The sequence below is a fragment of the Ostrea edulis genome, chromosome 2, assembly GCF_947568905.1.
Source record: "Ostrea edulis chromosome 2, xbOstEdul1.1, whole genome shotgun sequence".
Taxonomy (NCBI): domain Eukaryota; kingdom Metazoa; phylum Mollusca; class Bivalvia; order Ostreida; family Ostreidae; genus Ostrea; species Ostrea edulis.
This window is the reverse complement of record NC_079165.1, coordinates 88,938,874-88,954,316: the sequence shown is the minus strand read 5'-3', so window position 1 is coordinate 88,954,316 and position 15,443 is coordinate 88,938,874. Positions and strand designations below refer to the sequence as shown.

Sequence of the window (15,443 nt, the reverse complement as noted above, 5' to 3'; positions counted from 1 at the left end):
CGTTTTCTCGAGAACCACTGGGCCACAAAAGTTTAAATTTATTTGGAAGCTTCCTGACATAATGCGGATTCAAGTTCATTAAAATCATGCCTCCCAGGGGTAGGTTGGGGCCATAATAGATCAAAGTTTTACATGCAAATATGTAGGGAAAATATTGGCCAAGTCAACTCAGGTGAGCGACGTGGCCCATGGGCCTCTTGTTTTGGTTTACTACCCCTCATCTTAATCTTTTTTTTTAATTTTTCAGAAAAAAGAAAACATAAATTGAAATTTTTAATAAAATATCTTTTTTCATTCCAATGACAAATTTTTGTCATAAATGTTAATGTGAATTAATTTCTTGTAAAACAGAAACCAAGTTGGATTTGTTTCATAACTTCTTCCAGTACAAAATAATGTCAATAGAGTCAAAGTGATTCACCATAAGGGTCTAAAAATAGAAGTGGCAGTGAATAGGGAAAGATTTAAAAGAAAGACTGAAGGACTGTAATTGATGTCTTCCATGCGAGACATTGTGTTTGTACTTTCTGTCTGTCTGTCTGTCATCTTGTGAATGTTTCTTCTGTATGGCTTATCGTATAGACTTGAAATTTTGTAGTGCTTCATTGCCATTTGTAGATATTCATATTGTTGGGACATGAAGATCCATTTTTTCCCATAAAAGTGGATCTAAGAGGGATGGAAAATGTAAAATAGCTTGTGAACGCTTCTCCTATATGACTTTAATATCCAATAGACTTGAAACTTCGTACAATGCTGCTTTACCATTTGCAGATGTGCATATTGTTGTGACAAATGGATCCAATTGTTATCCTTAAAGTTATAGTGGATCTAAGAGGGGTGGAGGGTGTAAAATAGTTTGTGAACACTTCTCCTATATGGCTTATTGGATAACCTTGAAATTTTTTGTACAATACTTCATTATCATTTAATGATGTTCACATTGTTCTGACCCAGGGATTTGATATTTTCCTATAATTTACAGTGGATCAAAGAAGAGTGCTTTTTAGATTTTTTTTCATGTACAGGAGTATGCTTTATGTTCACTTTCCTGCTACTTCAGCATAACAGTCATTATTTTTGTATCATATACAACAATGACAATGGTCACATCCATACCATGCAATACATTAATGGGGGAGGGGGTGTAATCTGGAGCACTTTGAATTTGGGGATCTGGGGAGACGCTTGTTTTTAAACAAAAACAAATTAAGTTTAATGATGTTGTAGATACTTTGTTTCTCATTATTTTGGCTGTATAGTAAATGAGCAAAATTTTCAAATTTTGGAATTATTTTTATTTTTTCCTCCTATGGAACTGTATGATTTTTGTATTTTATAAACCTTGAAATAAAAAAGTGTTAGCCTTTCAGTAAATTTACAAAGTATGACACTTCTTGGATAATCATCTTGGTGTTACAATGAACATACTGAAATGTAACTCTTTTTTCCCCAGCTGTTATCGGTGTTACAATGAACATACTGAGTGTAATTCTTTTTCCCCCAGCTGTTATCTGTGTTACAATAAACATACTGAAGTGTAATTCTTTTTCCCCCAGCTGTTATCGGTGTTACAATGTACAATGAACATACTGAAATGTAACTCTTTTTTCCCCAGCTGTTATCGGTGTTACAATGAACATACTGAAGTGTAACTCTTTTTCCCCAGCTGTTATCGGTGTTACAATGTACAATGAACATACTGAAGTGTAACTCTTTTTCCCCAGCTGTTATCGGTGTTACAATGTACATACTGAAGTGTAACTCTTTTTCCCCCAGCTGTTATCGGTGTTACAATGTACAATGAACATACTGAAGTGTAACTCTTTTTCCCCAGCTGTTATCAGTGTTACAATGTACATACTGAAGTGTAACTCTTTTTCCCCAGCTGTTATCGGTGTTACAATGTACAATGAACATACTGAAGTGTAACTCTTTCCCCCCCCAGCTGTTATCGGTGTTACAATGAACATACTGAAGTGTAATTCTTTTTCCTCAGCTGTTAACAGAAAGAATGACCCTGGAAACCTGCACAAAGAAACACACGGAGCCAGAGTCCGTGTTTAAAATTGAAAATTCAGGTCAGTTACTCGATTTAAACAAATAAGACTTAACCTGAAAAACCTAACTGGAATCACACCTCAGATTAAAAAGCAACATTTTGATCAGGTTTTTGTTTCTAGGTAGAAATTTCATCGTATTTGAAACGATTACTTGTGAAAGTAATTAGTTTCCATTACACAGGACATATTTAACAACGTTTGACCCTGAATGTTCCGGTTACACAGGACATATTTAACAATGTTTGACCCTGATTGTTCCTGTTACACAGGACATATTTAACAATGTTTGACCCTGATTGTTCCTGTTACACAGGACATATTTAACAATGTTTGACCCTGAATGTTCGGGACATATTTAACAATGTTTGACCCTGAATGTTCCGGTTACACAGGACATATTTAACAATGTTTGACCCTGATTGTTCCTGTTACACAGGACATATTTAACAATGTTTGACCCTGATTGTTCCTGCTGTTACAGCTATACTGAAGGTGGTGGCGACCATGATCCGCCAGTCGAAGGTCAGCCCGGTGGTTATGGAAGTGAAACGCTGTTTCCTGTCTGACCTCACCATATTGTGTAACAATAACCGGGAAAACAGAAGGTAAGGTTTCTATTTAATGATATTTGAATATTTTTTTCTGTTTTGTTAAGTTGAGAGCTTAATCTTAAACCGGGGAGTAAGTAAATTAAGTAAAACACCAGGCTGGGTGTTCATGTAACTGATTGATTTCTGTGTTACAGAACTTTGCTGCAGATGTCGGTTTGGCAGGACTGGCTGTTCTCTCTAGCATACATCTACCCCCATAATGAGGAGGAGCAGAAGATTACAGACATGGTGATGGCTTTGTTCAGAATGCTGCTCCATCATGCTATCAAGTTTGAGTTTGGAGGATGGAGAGTGTGGATAGATACTTTAGCAATTCTACACTCAAAGGTAAAGACACTAGTAATTCTACACTCAAAGGTAAAGACACTAGTAATTCTACACTCAAAGGTAAAGACACTAGTAATTCTACACTCAAAGATAAAGACACTAGTAATTCTATACTCAAAGGTAAAGACACTAGTAATTCTACACTCAAAGGTAAAGACACTAGTAATTCTACACTCAAAGGTAAAGACACTAGTAATTCTACACTCAAAGGTAAAGACACTAGTAATTCTACACTCAAAGGTAAAGACACTAGTAATTCTACACTCAAAGATAAAGACACTTTAGCAATTCTACACTCAAAGATAAAAACACTAGTAATTCTACACTCAAAGGTAAAGACACTAGTAATTCTACTCAAAGGTAAAGACACTAGTAATTCTACACTCAAAGATAAAGACACTTTAGCAATTCTACACTCAAAGATAAAAACACTAGTAATTCTACACTCAAAGGTAAAGACACTAGTAATTCTACTCAAAGATAAAGACACTTTAGCAATTCTACACTCAACGATAAAGACACTTTAGCTATTCTACACTCAAAGATATAGACACTTTAGCAATTCTACACTCAAAGATATAGACACTCTAGTAATTCTATACTCAAAGATAAAGACACTTTAGCAATTTTTTTTTCTAAAATGAAAACAAAAACAATGTTATATTTGTAAGTAATATCCTACAGACAATGAAATGATATGATAAACATTTCTTGTGTGTATTTACTCCCTAGAAACTTTTTACTTGCATGTACTTGGTTTGTGTATCAATCAAATTTAGGGGATGAAACTGCCTATGAGAAACTTGCAGTGCAGGTTCAATGATGTAGTGATGGTTATTTGTCCAACACCACTCGTGAACAAATTGTTTCCCACCTTACTATGTACAAGAGTTCTCTAAAAGGAAATAACCTCTATGCATCTCGAAACTTGTGTTACTGTATTTTTTAAATTTAGTATGAAAGGGAACTGATGCCCTGTATTATAAAAGTCCAAATCCCGGGAACCGCAACTCTTTGAATTTGCTTGTTTGAATTTTAAAAGTGCTATACTTATGAAGAAGATCATCAATTATGGTTCCTAGAATTATTCATTTTCCTTATATATTCAGAAACTGTGACTATTTGTTTGAGTTTTAATTGTGTTATTTTCATCAATGCACAGGTTGCCTATGAAGATTTCAAAATTCATATGTCAAAGATGTATGACCATTATGTCAAGGTCAAAACTGATGACATTGACCCTAGAGAACGAGATCAACATCCTGTCAGTACAGTGTCTGGGGTGTCAGACAGAGTCTTGAGTAGACCGATACCCAAAAGCACTGTCAAGGTGGCAGAGATCCCAGAGGAGAATGAGGACACTGAGGACTCGAATGTCAACAATTTTGGTAAACTGACCAATGGTGAAGTGTCTGAAACCAGTGAGGGTGATTCGGGCAGTGGGGTCAGACAGTTTTTAGAGGACATTATCAACGATGTTGTCCAACAAGTAGAATCGAAGAAACCACAGGCAGAGGCTGCTGAACCACAACAGGAAGTGAGAGAAGTGGAGCCGTCTGAAAGTCGTCCGACTGTGAGGAGGTCGGCTTCCCTCGACAGACCCAGACCAGCAGAGATGAGGCAGTATCCCACACGCTCACAGTCGTTTAGAGAGGGAGGAACAAAAATGTTCAACACTGGTCCTCGAGCTCCTCCCTTCAGAATCCCGGAGTTTAGATGGTCCTTCCTACACCAGAAACTTTTGTCTGATCTATTGTTCTCAATAGAAACTGATGTACAAGTCTGGAAAAGGTAACCACATGTTTAAAAAATACTGCTTTATTTTTGCCATGTTGGCAAAAGAATAAATCCATAAAATCAGCACTGTAACAGATATAACCTGACTTGCATCATTTGAGATACTTCATTTCTAGAATTTTACTTTGTTTGAGTTATCAGTGAGACACAGGTTTCGATTTTGTTCAATACTACATACCGTATAATGTGTAATTTTTTGTGGAGTTGCGTGGATGGGGAAAATCTGCAAAAATTTAAATAGCAAAATATATATACATGCATATAGTCACATATAGGTATAATGCAACCGCAGAACTATATAGTCACATATAGGTATAATGCAACCGCAGAAATCTTAAACGCAGAATATAATTTGCTACCATTTATGGATGAAATCGCAAAACTTTCCAACCTCAGAAAATACATGTTGTATGTTATCTACTGTGTACAGGGTTATTGTCTCCCCTTGTTATTTCTGCCTTTCTTCACTTGCAGATTGTATATATACTGTACATTCTTTTTGTGAGGGAATTTTTTTCTCACAAATATCAGTGATTAACTGTAGTATGATATTGAAAACTTAGAATTTTGAAATGAGAGAAAGGAAATTCTGTTCAGAAACAGTAAAAATAACCAATAACAAAATCAGATCTATGTGTCATTTATTCTCTATGATTATGGACAAAAGTCGAGTGTTGATGTATGAAGGACATTGTTATCTCCCTTTCAGTAACAGCTCCAGGACCGTGATCGACTTTGTGAATGCCAGTGAGAACCATGTCTATGTAGTAAATGTCACCCACATGATTTCACAGCTGGCTGACAACCTGATAACGTCCTGTGGAGGGTTACTCCCCCTTTTGGCAGCTGCTACCTCACCCAATGTAAGTGCAATGTCTACTATCATAAAAAGCTGTACTATTCTATTTTTTGGTTCAAAGGTATTTAATGCATTGATTTTTTGGGAGGAATGTCTACACAATGCAGATAGATATTCAGTCAAACATGCTTATAGCAAAGTGCTGGGGACGAACAATTTCGATTTGTTATAAACATAATTCATTATATCCAATGTTTCAAAACTACAGGATATGAAAACCAAATTGTCAGCTGTAAGCGTAAATTCATTATATGTGTGTTTGCTGGAGATTTGTTTTATTGTACTCTATGTATGTATCGAACCCTTTCTGTGTGTAAACATACATAATATAAAAACCATGCTTTTTACAGGGAGAGGTGGAGATTCTGGAACCTACCCAGGGCCTCAGTATTGAACAGGCTGTTTCCATCCTGCAGAGGGTCATGAATCTGACTGATATCCTTGTGTTTGCCAGCTCTACTAACTTTGCTGAGTTGGAACAGGAAAAGAACATGCCTGCTGGAGGAATCCTACGACAGTGCCTCAGACTGGGTAAATAGCTTACAGAATTCAGAGATGCATGTATTCACAACTTCTCATGGTACATGTGTAATTTAATGGCATAATTATACCCCCCCCCCCCCCCCCCCCCCCCCCCCCCCCGCAACAAGTTATGGGGGGGGTATACTGGAATCAGGTTGTCCGTCCGTCCGTCCGTCTGTAGACGCAATGGTTTCCGGGCTCTAAAGCATTATCCTTTCCACCTACCGTCACCATATCATATATATGGACTACCCATGGGATAAAGATGTTCCCTATCGATTTTGGGGTGAAAAGGTCAAAGGTCAAGCGCACTCGACATTGAAGTAGCAATATGGTTTCCGGGCTCTAAAGCGTTATCCTTTCCACCTACAGTCACCATATCATACATATGGACTACCCATGGGATGAAGATGTTCCCTATCGATTTTGGGGTCAAAAGGTCAAAGGTCAAGCGCACTGGACATCGAAGTAGCAATATGGTTTCCGGGCTCTAAAGCGTTATCCTTTCCACCTACAGTCACCATATCATACATATGGACTACCCATGGGATGAAGATGTTCCCTATCGATTTTGGGGTTAAAAGGTCAAAGGTCAAGCGCACTGGACATTGAAGTAGCAATATGGTTTCCGGGCTCTAAAGCGTTATCCTCTCCACCTACAGTCACCATATCATACATATGGACTACCCATGGGATGAAGATGTTCCCTATCGATTTTGGGGTTAAAAGGTCAAAGGTCAACTGCACTGGACATTGAAGTAGCAATATGGTTTCCGGGCTCTAAAGCCTTATCCTTTCCACCTACAGTCACCATATCATACATATGGACTACCCATGGGATGAAGATATTCCCTATCGATTTTGGGGTCAAAAGGTCAAAGGTCACGCGCACTGGACATCGAAGTAGCAATATGGTTTCCATTTAAATTCTTTAATGGCTTTTTTCATCACATGGAGATGCTGTGTTCCTAGATACCTTTTGGATCATAATACTGAAGTTTTACCTATTACCAACACCCTTTGGGAGATTGGGGTAAGCGGGGGGTATTCTTAGTGAGCATTGCTCACAGTACCTCTTGTTTTATTCTGGTGTGTTGTTGATCACTTAGGTTGTAACTTCATTGTACCAGTGTAGCTACATAATATATAAATTGTAGAGCCCCCATGGCATATAACAATCATTCAATATTTCTAGGGTAAAAGTTCGTGCTTTTTGGTTTGGTGGTTTGATGTTATTATTATTTTTTTTTGGTAACAGTATGCACAGCAGCTGTGAGAAACTGCCTGGAGTGCCGTCACCGATCAAATCTTAGATCCCCTCCTAATACTCCCGCAGCCTCCCCATCCAGTAGTATGAGAGGATCCAAGAATTTCAATGGAATGGACCCCATACAAGCTCTTATCATGGCCTCTCATCCCACAGAAAAGGTACCAACATACAGAAGTTCAAAATGACATTGCTGGGTTTTTCTGAAGTTTTGAACATTGAAAATAATATGTTTTTATAACAGGTCATATTATGATTTGGCATCTGTCTATCAGCACCTAGTGGGTCAGATCAAAACAGTACTCATTAAGCTAGGATCATTAAAAATGGGTACTCATGTTCCCAATGATAAGAGGGGAACAGTCTATTGTTTTTCTCGGTGTCAAACTTAATGATAATTTTGTAGGCAGTACTTATAAGGCAAGGGTAGTCAAACTTATACTCGTATTCAACCATCATAGACAAATTGTATTGTGGTATGGTGCTGTGTGTCTGTCTGTTGTCTGCCTGTTCATCCATCAGCTCTTTGTAGGAAGGTCAAGGTCATATATTACTTGGTAATCTTGAAGGAAACATTTATAATACTGAGAAAGGCAAGGATCATCATGCTTTGTAGGCATCTTCCTCAAAATGTTGGTGCAAGCTATATTTTGAAAATAATTTTGGAGTCATTTTGAGGGAAAATGTGATGATGAAACTTGGTATACATGTTTCCCATGGTGTTAATACTAAGTATATTTTGAAAAGTAATGATTTTGACCCTGAAGTTATTCTTTATTAGAGTGAAAGCTTTCTTCAGTTTGTTATTTAACAAAGCCAGCTTAGAACAACATTTTTCCAATAGTCTCCTACAGTGTATATGAAAGAGAGCGTTGAAAGAACATTGTCAGACTAAAGAATTGTTTTATTTAGATGTTATGACTTATTGGATGGGCATATTTTACAATGTGTTAATGGTGTGATGATGTTGACATATTTTACAGTGTAAGGGTTGCTGTTGTTAATGGTGTGATGATGTTGACATATTTTACAGTGTAAGGGTTGCTATTGTTAATGGTGTGATGATGTTGACATATTTTACAGTGTAAGGGTTGCTGTTGTTAATGGTGTGATGATGTTGACATATTTTACAGTGTAAGGGTTGCTGTTGTTAATGGTGTGATGATGTTGACATATTTTACAGTGTAAGGGTTGCTGTTGTTAATGGTGTGATGATGTTGACATATTTTACAGTGTAAGGGTTGCTGTTGTTAATGGTGTGATGATGTTGACATATTTTACAGTGTAAGGGTTGCTGTTGTTAATGGTATGATGATGTTGACATATTTTACAGTGTAAGGGTTGCTTTTGTTAATGGTGTGATGATGTTGACATATTTTACAGTGTAAGGGTTGCTTTTGTTAATGGTGTGATGATGTTGACATATTTTACAGTGTAAGGGTTGCTGTTGTTAATGGTGTGATGATGTTGACATATTTTACAGTGTAAGGGTTGCTGTTGTTAATGGTGTGATGATGTTGACATATTTTACAGTGTAAGGGTTGCTGTTGTTAATGGTATGATGATGTTGACATATTTTACAGTGTAAGGGTTGCTGTTGTTAATGGTATGATGATGTTGACATATTTTACAGTGTAAGGGTTGCTATTGTTAATGGTGTGATGATGTTGACATATTTTACAGTGTAAGGGTTGCTGTTGTTAATGGGTGATGATGTTGACATATTTTACAGTGTAATGGTTGCTATTGTTAATGGTGTGATGATGTTGACATATTTTACAGTGTAAGGGTTGTTGTTGCTAATGGTGTGATGATGTTGACATATTTTACAGTGTAAGGGTTGCTGTTGTTAATGGGTGATGATGTTGACATATTTTACAGTGTAAGGGTTGCTGTTGTTAATGGGTGATGATGTTGACATATTTTACAGTGTAAGGGTTGCTGTTGTTAATGGTGTGATGATGTTGACATATTTTACAGTGTAAGGGTTGCTGTTGTTAATGGTGTGATGATGTTGACATATTTTACAGTGTAAGGGTTACTGTTGTTAATGGTGTGATGATGTTGACATATTTTACAGTGTAAGGGTTGCTATTGTTAATGGTGTGATGATGTTGACATATTTTACAGTGTAAGGGTTGCTGTTGTTAATGGGTGATGATGTTGACATATTTTACAGTGTAATGGTTGCTATTGTTAATGGTGTGATGATGTTGACATATTTTACAGTGTAAGGGTTGTTGTTGCTAATGGTGTGATGATGTTGACATATTTTACAGTGTAAGGGTTGCTGTTGTTAATGGGTGATGATGTTGACATATTTTACAGTGTAAGGGTTGCTGTTGTTAATGGGTGATGATGTTGACATATTTTACAGTGTAAGGGTTGCTGTTGTTAATGGTGTGATGATGTTGACATATTTTACAGTGTAAGGGTTGCTGTTGTTAATGGTGTGATGATGTTGACATATTTTACAGTGTAAGGGTTGCTCGTTAATGGTATGATGATGTTGACATATTTTACAGTGTAAGGGTTGCTGTTGTTAATGGGTGATGATTTGACTATTGGACCAGTGTTTCAGTCATTATCACATGCAGATAAAATATTGTGGTGTGACATCTTAATAGAATATTTAGGAAACTTGTTTTCCTACCTTTATTGTTGATGAAATATCTTGTATGACTTTGTAGAATATTGTTGATGAAATTTGTAGAATATTGTTGATGAAATATCTTGTATAACTTTATTGTTGATGAAATATCTTGTATGACTTTGTAGAATATTGTGGAGAATCTGAATGAGCAGGCCTCCCCAATCAGAGACTTTGAAAAGCTTCTGCAGGACACGGATATTAATAGACTGCGGGCAGTCGTCTACAGAGATGTGGTGAGGACAATATCGTTGTAATGGATGGTTTCTTTTCTCTCTATGATGATGTAACAACTGAGTTCTTGAGGAGGGATTTACAATTTGAATCTGCATCAAGTCCCGTCTACAGGAAATATTTACATTCATGTTTAAGATTTGTCGCATTCAGTGGATTGTAGCCCCTAGTAGATGCGAAGGAAGTGATTATAAACACAGTAATTGATGGGTACATTATGATGCTGAATGCTTAGTTTTGGGTTTTCAGGAAGAGACCAAACAGGCCCAGTTCTTGGCCCTGGCCATCGTGTATTTCACCTCTGTGTTGATGGTGTCGAAGTACCGGGACATCCTGGAGCCCCCCAGCCCAGCCGCTACCCCCACCTCCCATAGAATGTCCATCAACTCCCCCTCAGGTAGGCAGCTTACAGCCATATTATTTATATGAAATATTTCTACATGTAGAATGTGATCATTGTGAGATTTGTTTTTCCTTTTATCTTACAACTGTAAAAAATTTTGGATGGGTTAAGGTTTTTGTATTTCATCTTACAATTGTAAAATTTTTGGATGGGTTAAGGTTTTTATAATCACACCAGAGAAATTTATTTGTTCAACAAGCCTCAACCATTTTACAAAACCTAAGACCACTCTTGGAAGGGACCCAAAATGGGGAAGGTAAATCATATCTACAAAGTAGCAAGCCAGACCAGGTCGAAAATGGAGCCAGATCTGGTACTGAGGGAGAAAACTTAGATGGAGAGCTGACCCACGACCACAAACTGCTGGACCGGGCTGCTTACGAAGCGATTGTAGCTGAAGACGAGGGAGATAAAAGTGTGCTGGCCGAGATGTTGAGTGGCAGTCGGAGTCAGTACGATGATATCTTAGAAGAAACCCAAACAACTGAAACTGAATCCGACTCCCTCACTCATACAAACACTGACACAGGGTCCCTGGAGAACGGGGCTCCTGACGGGAAGAAAGGTTACCTGGCTGTTCTGTATTGTACGCCCCACTTAGCTGACTCAGATTTCATCAATAGCATGGATGTCATTTTTGGAATATATTTTTTTTCTTTCTGTGTTTTTCTTTCTCTGTGTCATTTCTTTTCCACCTTTTCAATTGAAATTCAGTTAATGTCATATCTATTTAATTCTTTTGTTTTTGTGGAGAACATTTTTGTAAACCAGTTATCTCTCTTTCTATGTTGTCATCACTGACTTACACTTGTGTGCCCAGAGATCAATGTATATGCTCTGTTGTGCATGGATTTATTTCAAGTTAAGAGTGGAATTGAATCAACCGAACAAAAATAGGTCTTCGTATGTATAAATGTAAACCTTCATTTACTATACAGTGTATATACAAGTTCTGCAATATCTTTATACTTGAACCTGTTTACAATGATTTACTTTCAGAATTAACCCTAGAACAGTTTGTCTTTTTACATTTTCCAGCGCTGTAAACATATCTAGTGAACTGTGCTTCTGGGGAACACATTCAGCCTTGCCATGCATTTCTTTTTATTTACATGATTTACTGCACCTGTGGGATTTTTTTTCTTCTTGTGATGGAAATTATATAGTAGTGTTGTCTTGAAGTTCAGGATAGTGTACTAAAGTTGACCGGTTTATATTTCTGACAGATGAGGAATTTGACAGTGGGGACATCACCAGTGATGGAGATATATCAAGGGAGGTAATGGATGGGGAAGAGGCCTCAGCTGAAAGAAGCATGGAAGAATCTCCGAAAATGAAAATCAAAGCAGACATCCATATCACAGACACTACAGGTAAGAGTAACAGTGATGCAGAATTTATCTCGGGCTTGGTAAGGCCCCACATTGAAGATGAAATTATTGATACAACCCTACCACACTGTCAGTTTCGTAAGAGTAACAGTGATGCAGAATTTATCTGGGGCTTGGTAAGGCCCCACATTGAAGATGAAATTATTGATACAACCCTACCACACTGTCAGTTTCGTAAGAGTAACAGTGATGCAGAATTTATCTTGGGCTTGGTAAGGCCCCACATTGAAGATGAAATTATTGATACAACCCTACCACACTGTCAGTTTCGTAAGAGTAACAGTGATACAGAATTTATCTCGGGCTTGGTAAGGCCCCACATTGAAGATGAAATTATTGATATAATCCTACCACATTGTCAGTTTTCTCATGACTTTGGTGTCATTGTTTGTGTTTTAAAGATGAAGATTCAGCAACGAGATCAGCTACTCCTGGTAGTGAGGACCTGGACAAAAGTGCTGACTCAGCACAGTTGGAGGAAGGAGGAGAACATGAGGAAGTGAAGAAGAAAACACAGGATCAGGAAGTAAAACATGAGGAGCCAGATGGAGAGGAAGCTAAGGACCAGGCCGCTGGGGAACCTGTCAAATCAAAAGAGGAAAACAGGGAAGATGTGGTTGAAGACAAAGAGGAAACTGGAGATAGGAAGGAGGAGGCAGAGGCTGTAGGAAAAGAGGAAGCAGAGGCTGCAGGAAAAGAGGAAGTAGAGGCTGCAGGAAAAGAGGAAGTAGAGGCTGCAGGAAAAGAGGAAGTAGAAGCTGCAGGAAAAGAGGAAGTAGAGGCTGCAGGAAAAGAGGAGGCAGAAGCTGCAGAAACTCCTTCTGAGGAGGCAAATCCAGATGAAACAAAGGAGGAGCACACACAAAAGGAACAAGGTACTGGGTTTTGAGATAGAGAGCAATAATATTAATGTAAATTATTGTGTTTGGTATACATGTAAAGACAAAATGTTTTTTCTTATTCAGAGATAGTTAATGAAGATAAACCAGTTGTAACAACAGAAAATGGAGAGATTCAAGAAAATCACACAGAAGAAAAATCGCCAGAGGAACAGACATTGGAGTCGCCTGCTAGTGCTGATGTCCAGGAGGACCATAAGGAAGATGAAGGCAAAAAGGCAGAGGCCAACAGACCCATCGCTGCCATATCAGTGACAAACAAGGAGGAGAGACCTAAGCTGGAGAGGCTGCAGATGCCGGATAAGATTCACGATGGCCTGACTAACCTGCCAGCGGTGGTTGGAGAGCCGACGGGATCCCTGACAGAGAGGCTGGAGAAAGCCTTGGGGTCAGTCTCACCACTGCTTAGAGAAATCTTTGTGGATTTTGCTCCTTTCTTGTCGAAGACACTGATTGGCTCTCATGGTCAGGAATTGCTTATTGGAGGTAGGTACAGCTAGTGTTCATTGTTAAAGCTTCTTTCTAGGTAAGGGGACTTATTATGTGAAGTGGATGTATCTGTTACTGAGGTATTGTTTGATACCATGGGTAAGGTGATGAATGACTGGGGTCATTGCTGACTTTGTAAGATATGAGAATTCTTTTGTGGTACCATTCCAGTCATTGCTTAATGTATGTTGTAGGTCTAGTGACTCTGAAACAGAGTACCTCTGTGGTGGAACTAGTCATGCTGCTGTGTTCTCAGGAATGGCAGAATTCACTGCAGAAACATGCCGGACTTGCCTTTATAGAACTAGTTAATGAAGGAAGGTAAATATTACATTGGACTGACTTCATAAATCAAATTGGACTGGCCTTTATAGAACTGGTTAATGAGAGGAGGTAGACATTACATTGGACTGGCCTTTATAGAGGAGGTAAATATTACATTGGACTGGCCTTTATAGAGGAGGTAGATATTACATTGGACTGACTTTATAGAGGAGGTAGATATTACATTGGACTGGCCTTTATAGAGGAGGTAAATATTACATTGGACTGACTTTATAGAGGAGGTAGATATTACATTGGACTGGCCTTTATAGAGGAGGTAAATATTACATTGGACTGGCCTTTATAGATTACAATGGACTGACTTCATAGATTACATTGGGTTGGCCTTCATAGATGACATTTGATTGACCTGTCAATAATAGAAAGGAAAGAAGAAAAAAGTTGGTCAAGTACACAATACATCCTTGTTTTAAAGAATAACAATTGGTGATAAACTTCACTTGTAGAATTTATATAACACGTACTGAAAGATTTGTAGCTTAAGTGTTTTGTAAATTGTTGTAGGTTACTAGCACATGCTACAAGAGACCACATTGTAAGGGTGGCAAATGAAGCCGAGTTTATTCTGAACAGAATGCGGGCAGAAGATGTACAGAAGCATGCAGAGTTTGAGGTACAGGCAGGTTTAGGTTCATGATCTACATTCTGAAGTAGAGTTATTGAATTAAAGCATAAAGTATAACTTCAAGTGCATGTACAGTTAATTCTCGAATTATCGTGGCTCAATTCATCGCCATTTTCGTTAGAACGCCACATTTTTCTAAGAACGTTTTTCCTATTACTTAAAATTCTCGTTAAAATGCCAAATTCGCTATCACCATTTGCCATGGTCTTTTTATCACAAAGGTCTATATAAAAGTGTTAATTATCTCGATAAACCGGCATGGCTGCACGTGATCAGTTATGCGGAAAATTGGTCATTATCGATCTCCGGTGTACACCTGGACAGGAAGTACCCAGTATTAAGTAAACAAGATAATTACTTAACATGAACCGTAGCCTTGTTGTTTTTACCTCATTGAAAAATATTTGAGTTTAGCTATGGCTTTGCCACGAAAGAGGTTTCTGTTGAATTTCTAAGAAAATAAGCAAATTATTACATACCACGGAAACCATCCGAAATGTACACAACAGGAAATCTCCAATTATTCTATTGTTTTATGGGAAAAGTTCATAAAAAGGAAGACAATGAGTGATATTTTGGCTGCAAAAAATTTGGCTTTGAAATACTCATTGATCTTCGTTCAGTTAATGACGGCTCATATCTACCAGGAAGCAGCCTCATGGTGCGCTAAATACATGTACTGACACTGGACAAGGTTTACTTAAATAACTTGAAACATACTGTTTATTTGTGTGTTGTTTTGAAATGAAGCCTTATTATTGATAAAACTATTTTAATCATGTTAGAGAAATTTGGAAAAATAATTACAAGATATTTTTACATTACGTCTGTAAATAAAGGAAAGATAACTCTTACATATACAAGAAAAGTACCTCTTTCTCCCCAAGATGGTGGAAAAACGCCATAAATTCAAAAGAACAAAAGGTGGTGGTTTATCGAGAGTTAACTGTATTGTATATGT

The 15,443-nt window shown here is 37.7% G+C and overlaps 1 protein-coding gene across 7 annotated transcripts in view; it reads left to right on the top strand.

Moving 5' to 3' along the window:
* LOC125679183 (neurobeachin-like) overlaps positions 1 to 15,443 on the top strand; it is a 142,783-nt gene that overhangs the window by 31,681 nt on the left and 95,659 nt on the right. For 4 of the 7 annotated variants that reach the window (XM_048918175.2, XM_048918173.2, XM_056155362.1 and 1 more), the window contains exons 21-35: positions 2,000 to 2,081; positions 2,545 to 2,668; positions 2,809 to 3,001; positions 4,164 to 4,792; positions 5,508 to 5,661; positions 6,008 to 6,188; positions 7,438 to 7,607; positions 10,225 to 10,332; positions 10,580 to 10,727; positions 10,933 to 11,298; positions 11,960 to 12,106; positions 12,526 to 12,999; positions 13,090 to 13,509; positions 13,707 to 13,833; positions 14,362 to 14,470. In XM_048918175.2, coding sequence (XP_048774132.2) covers positions 2,000 to 2,081; positions 2,545 to 2,668; positions 2,809 to 3,001; positions 4,164 to 4,792; positions 5,508 to 5,661; positions 6,008 to 6,188; positions 7,438 to 7,607; positions 10,225 to 10,332; positions 10,580 to 10,727; positions 10,933 to 11,298; positions 11,960 to 12,106; positions 12,526 to 12,999; positions 13,090 to 13,509; positions 13,707 to 13,833; positions 14,362 to 14,470 — 3,432 coding nt within the window. The remainder of the gene's footprint in view (positions 1 to 1,999; positions 2,082 to 2,544; positions 2,669 to 2,808; positions 3,002 to 4,163; positions 4,793 to 5,507; positions 5,662 to 6,007; positions 6,189 to 7,437; positions 7,608 to 10,224; positions 10,333 to 10,579; positions 10,728 to 10,932; positions 11,299 to 11,959; positions 12,107 to 12,525; positions 13,000 to 13,089; positions 13,510 to 13,706; positions 13,834 to 14,361; positions 14,471 to 15,443) is intronic. The other 3 variants (XM_056155364.1, XM_056155363.1, XM_048918177.2) reach the window with 1 other exon arrangement.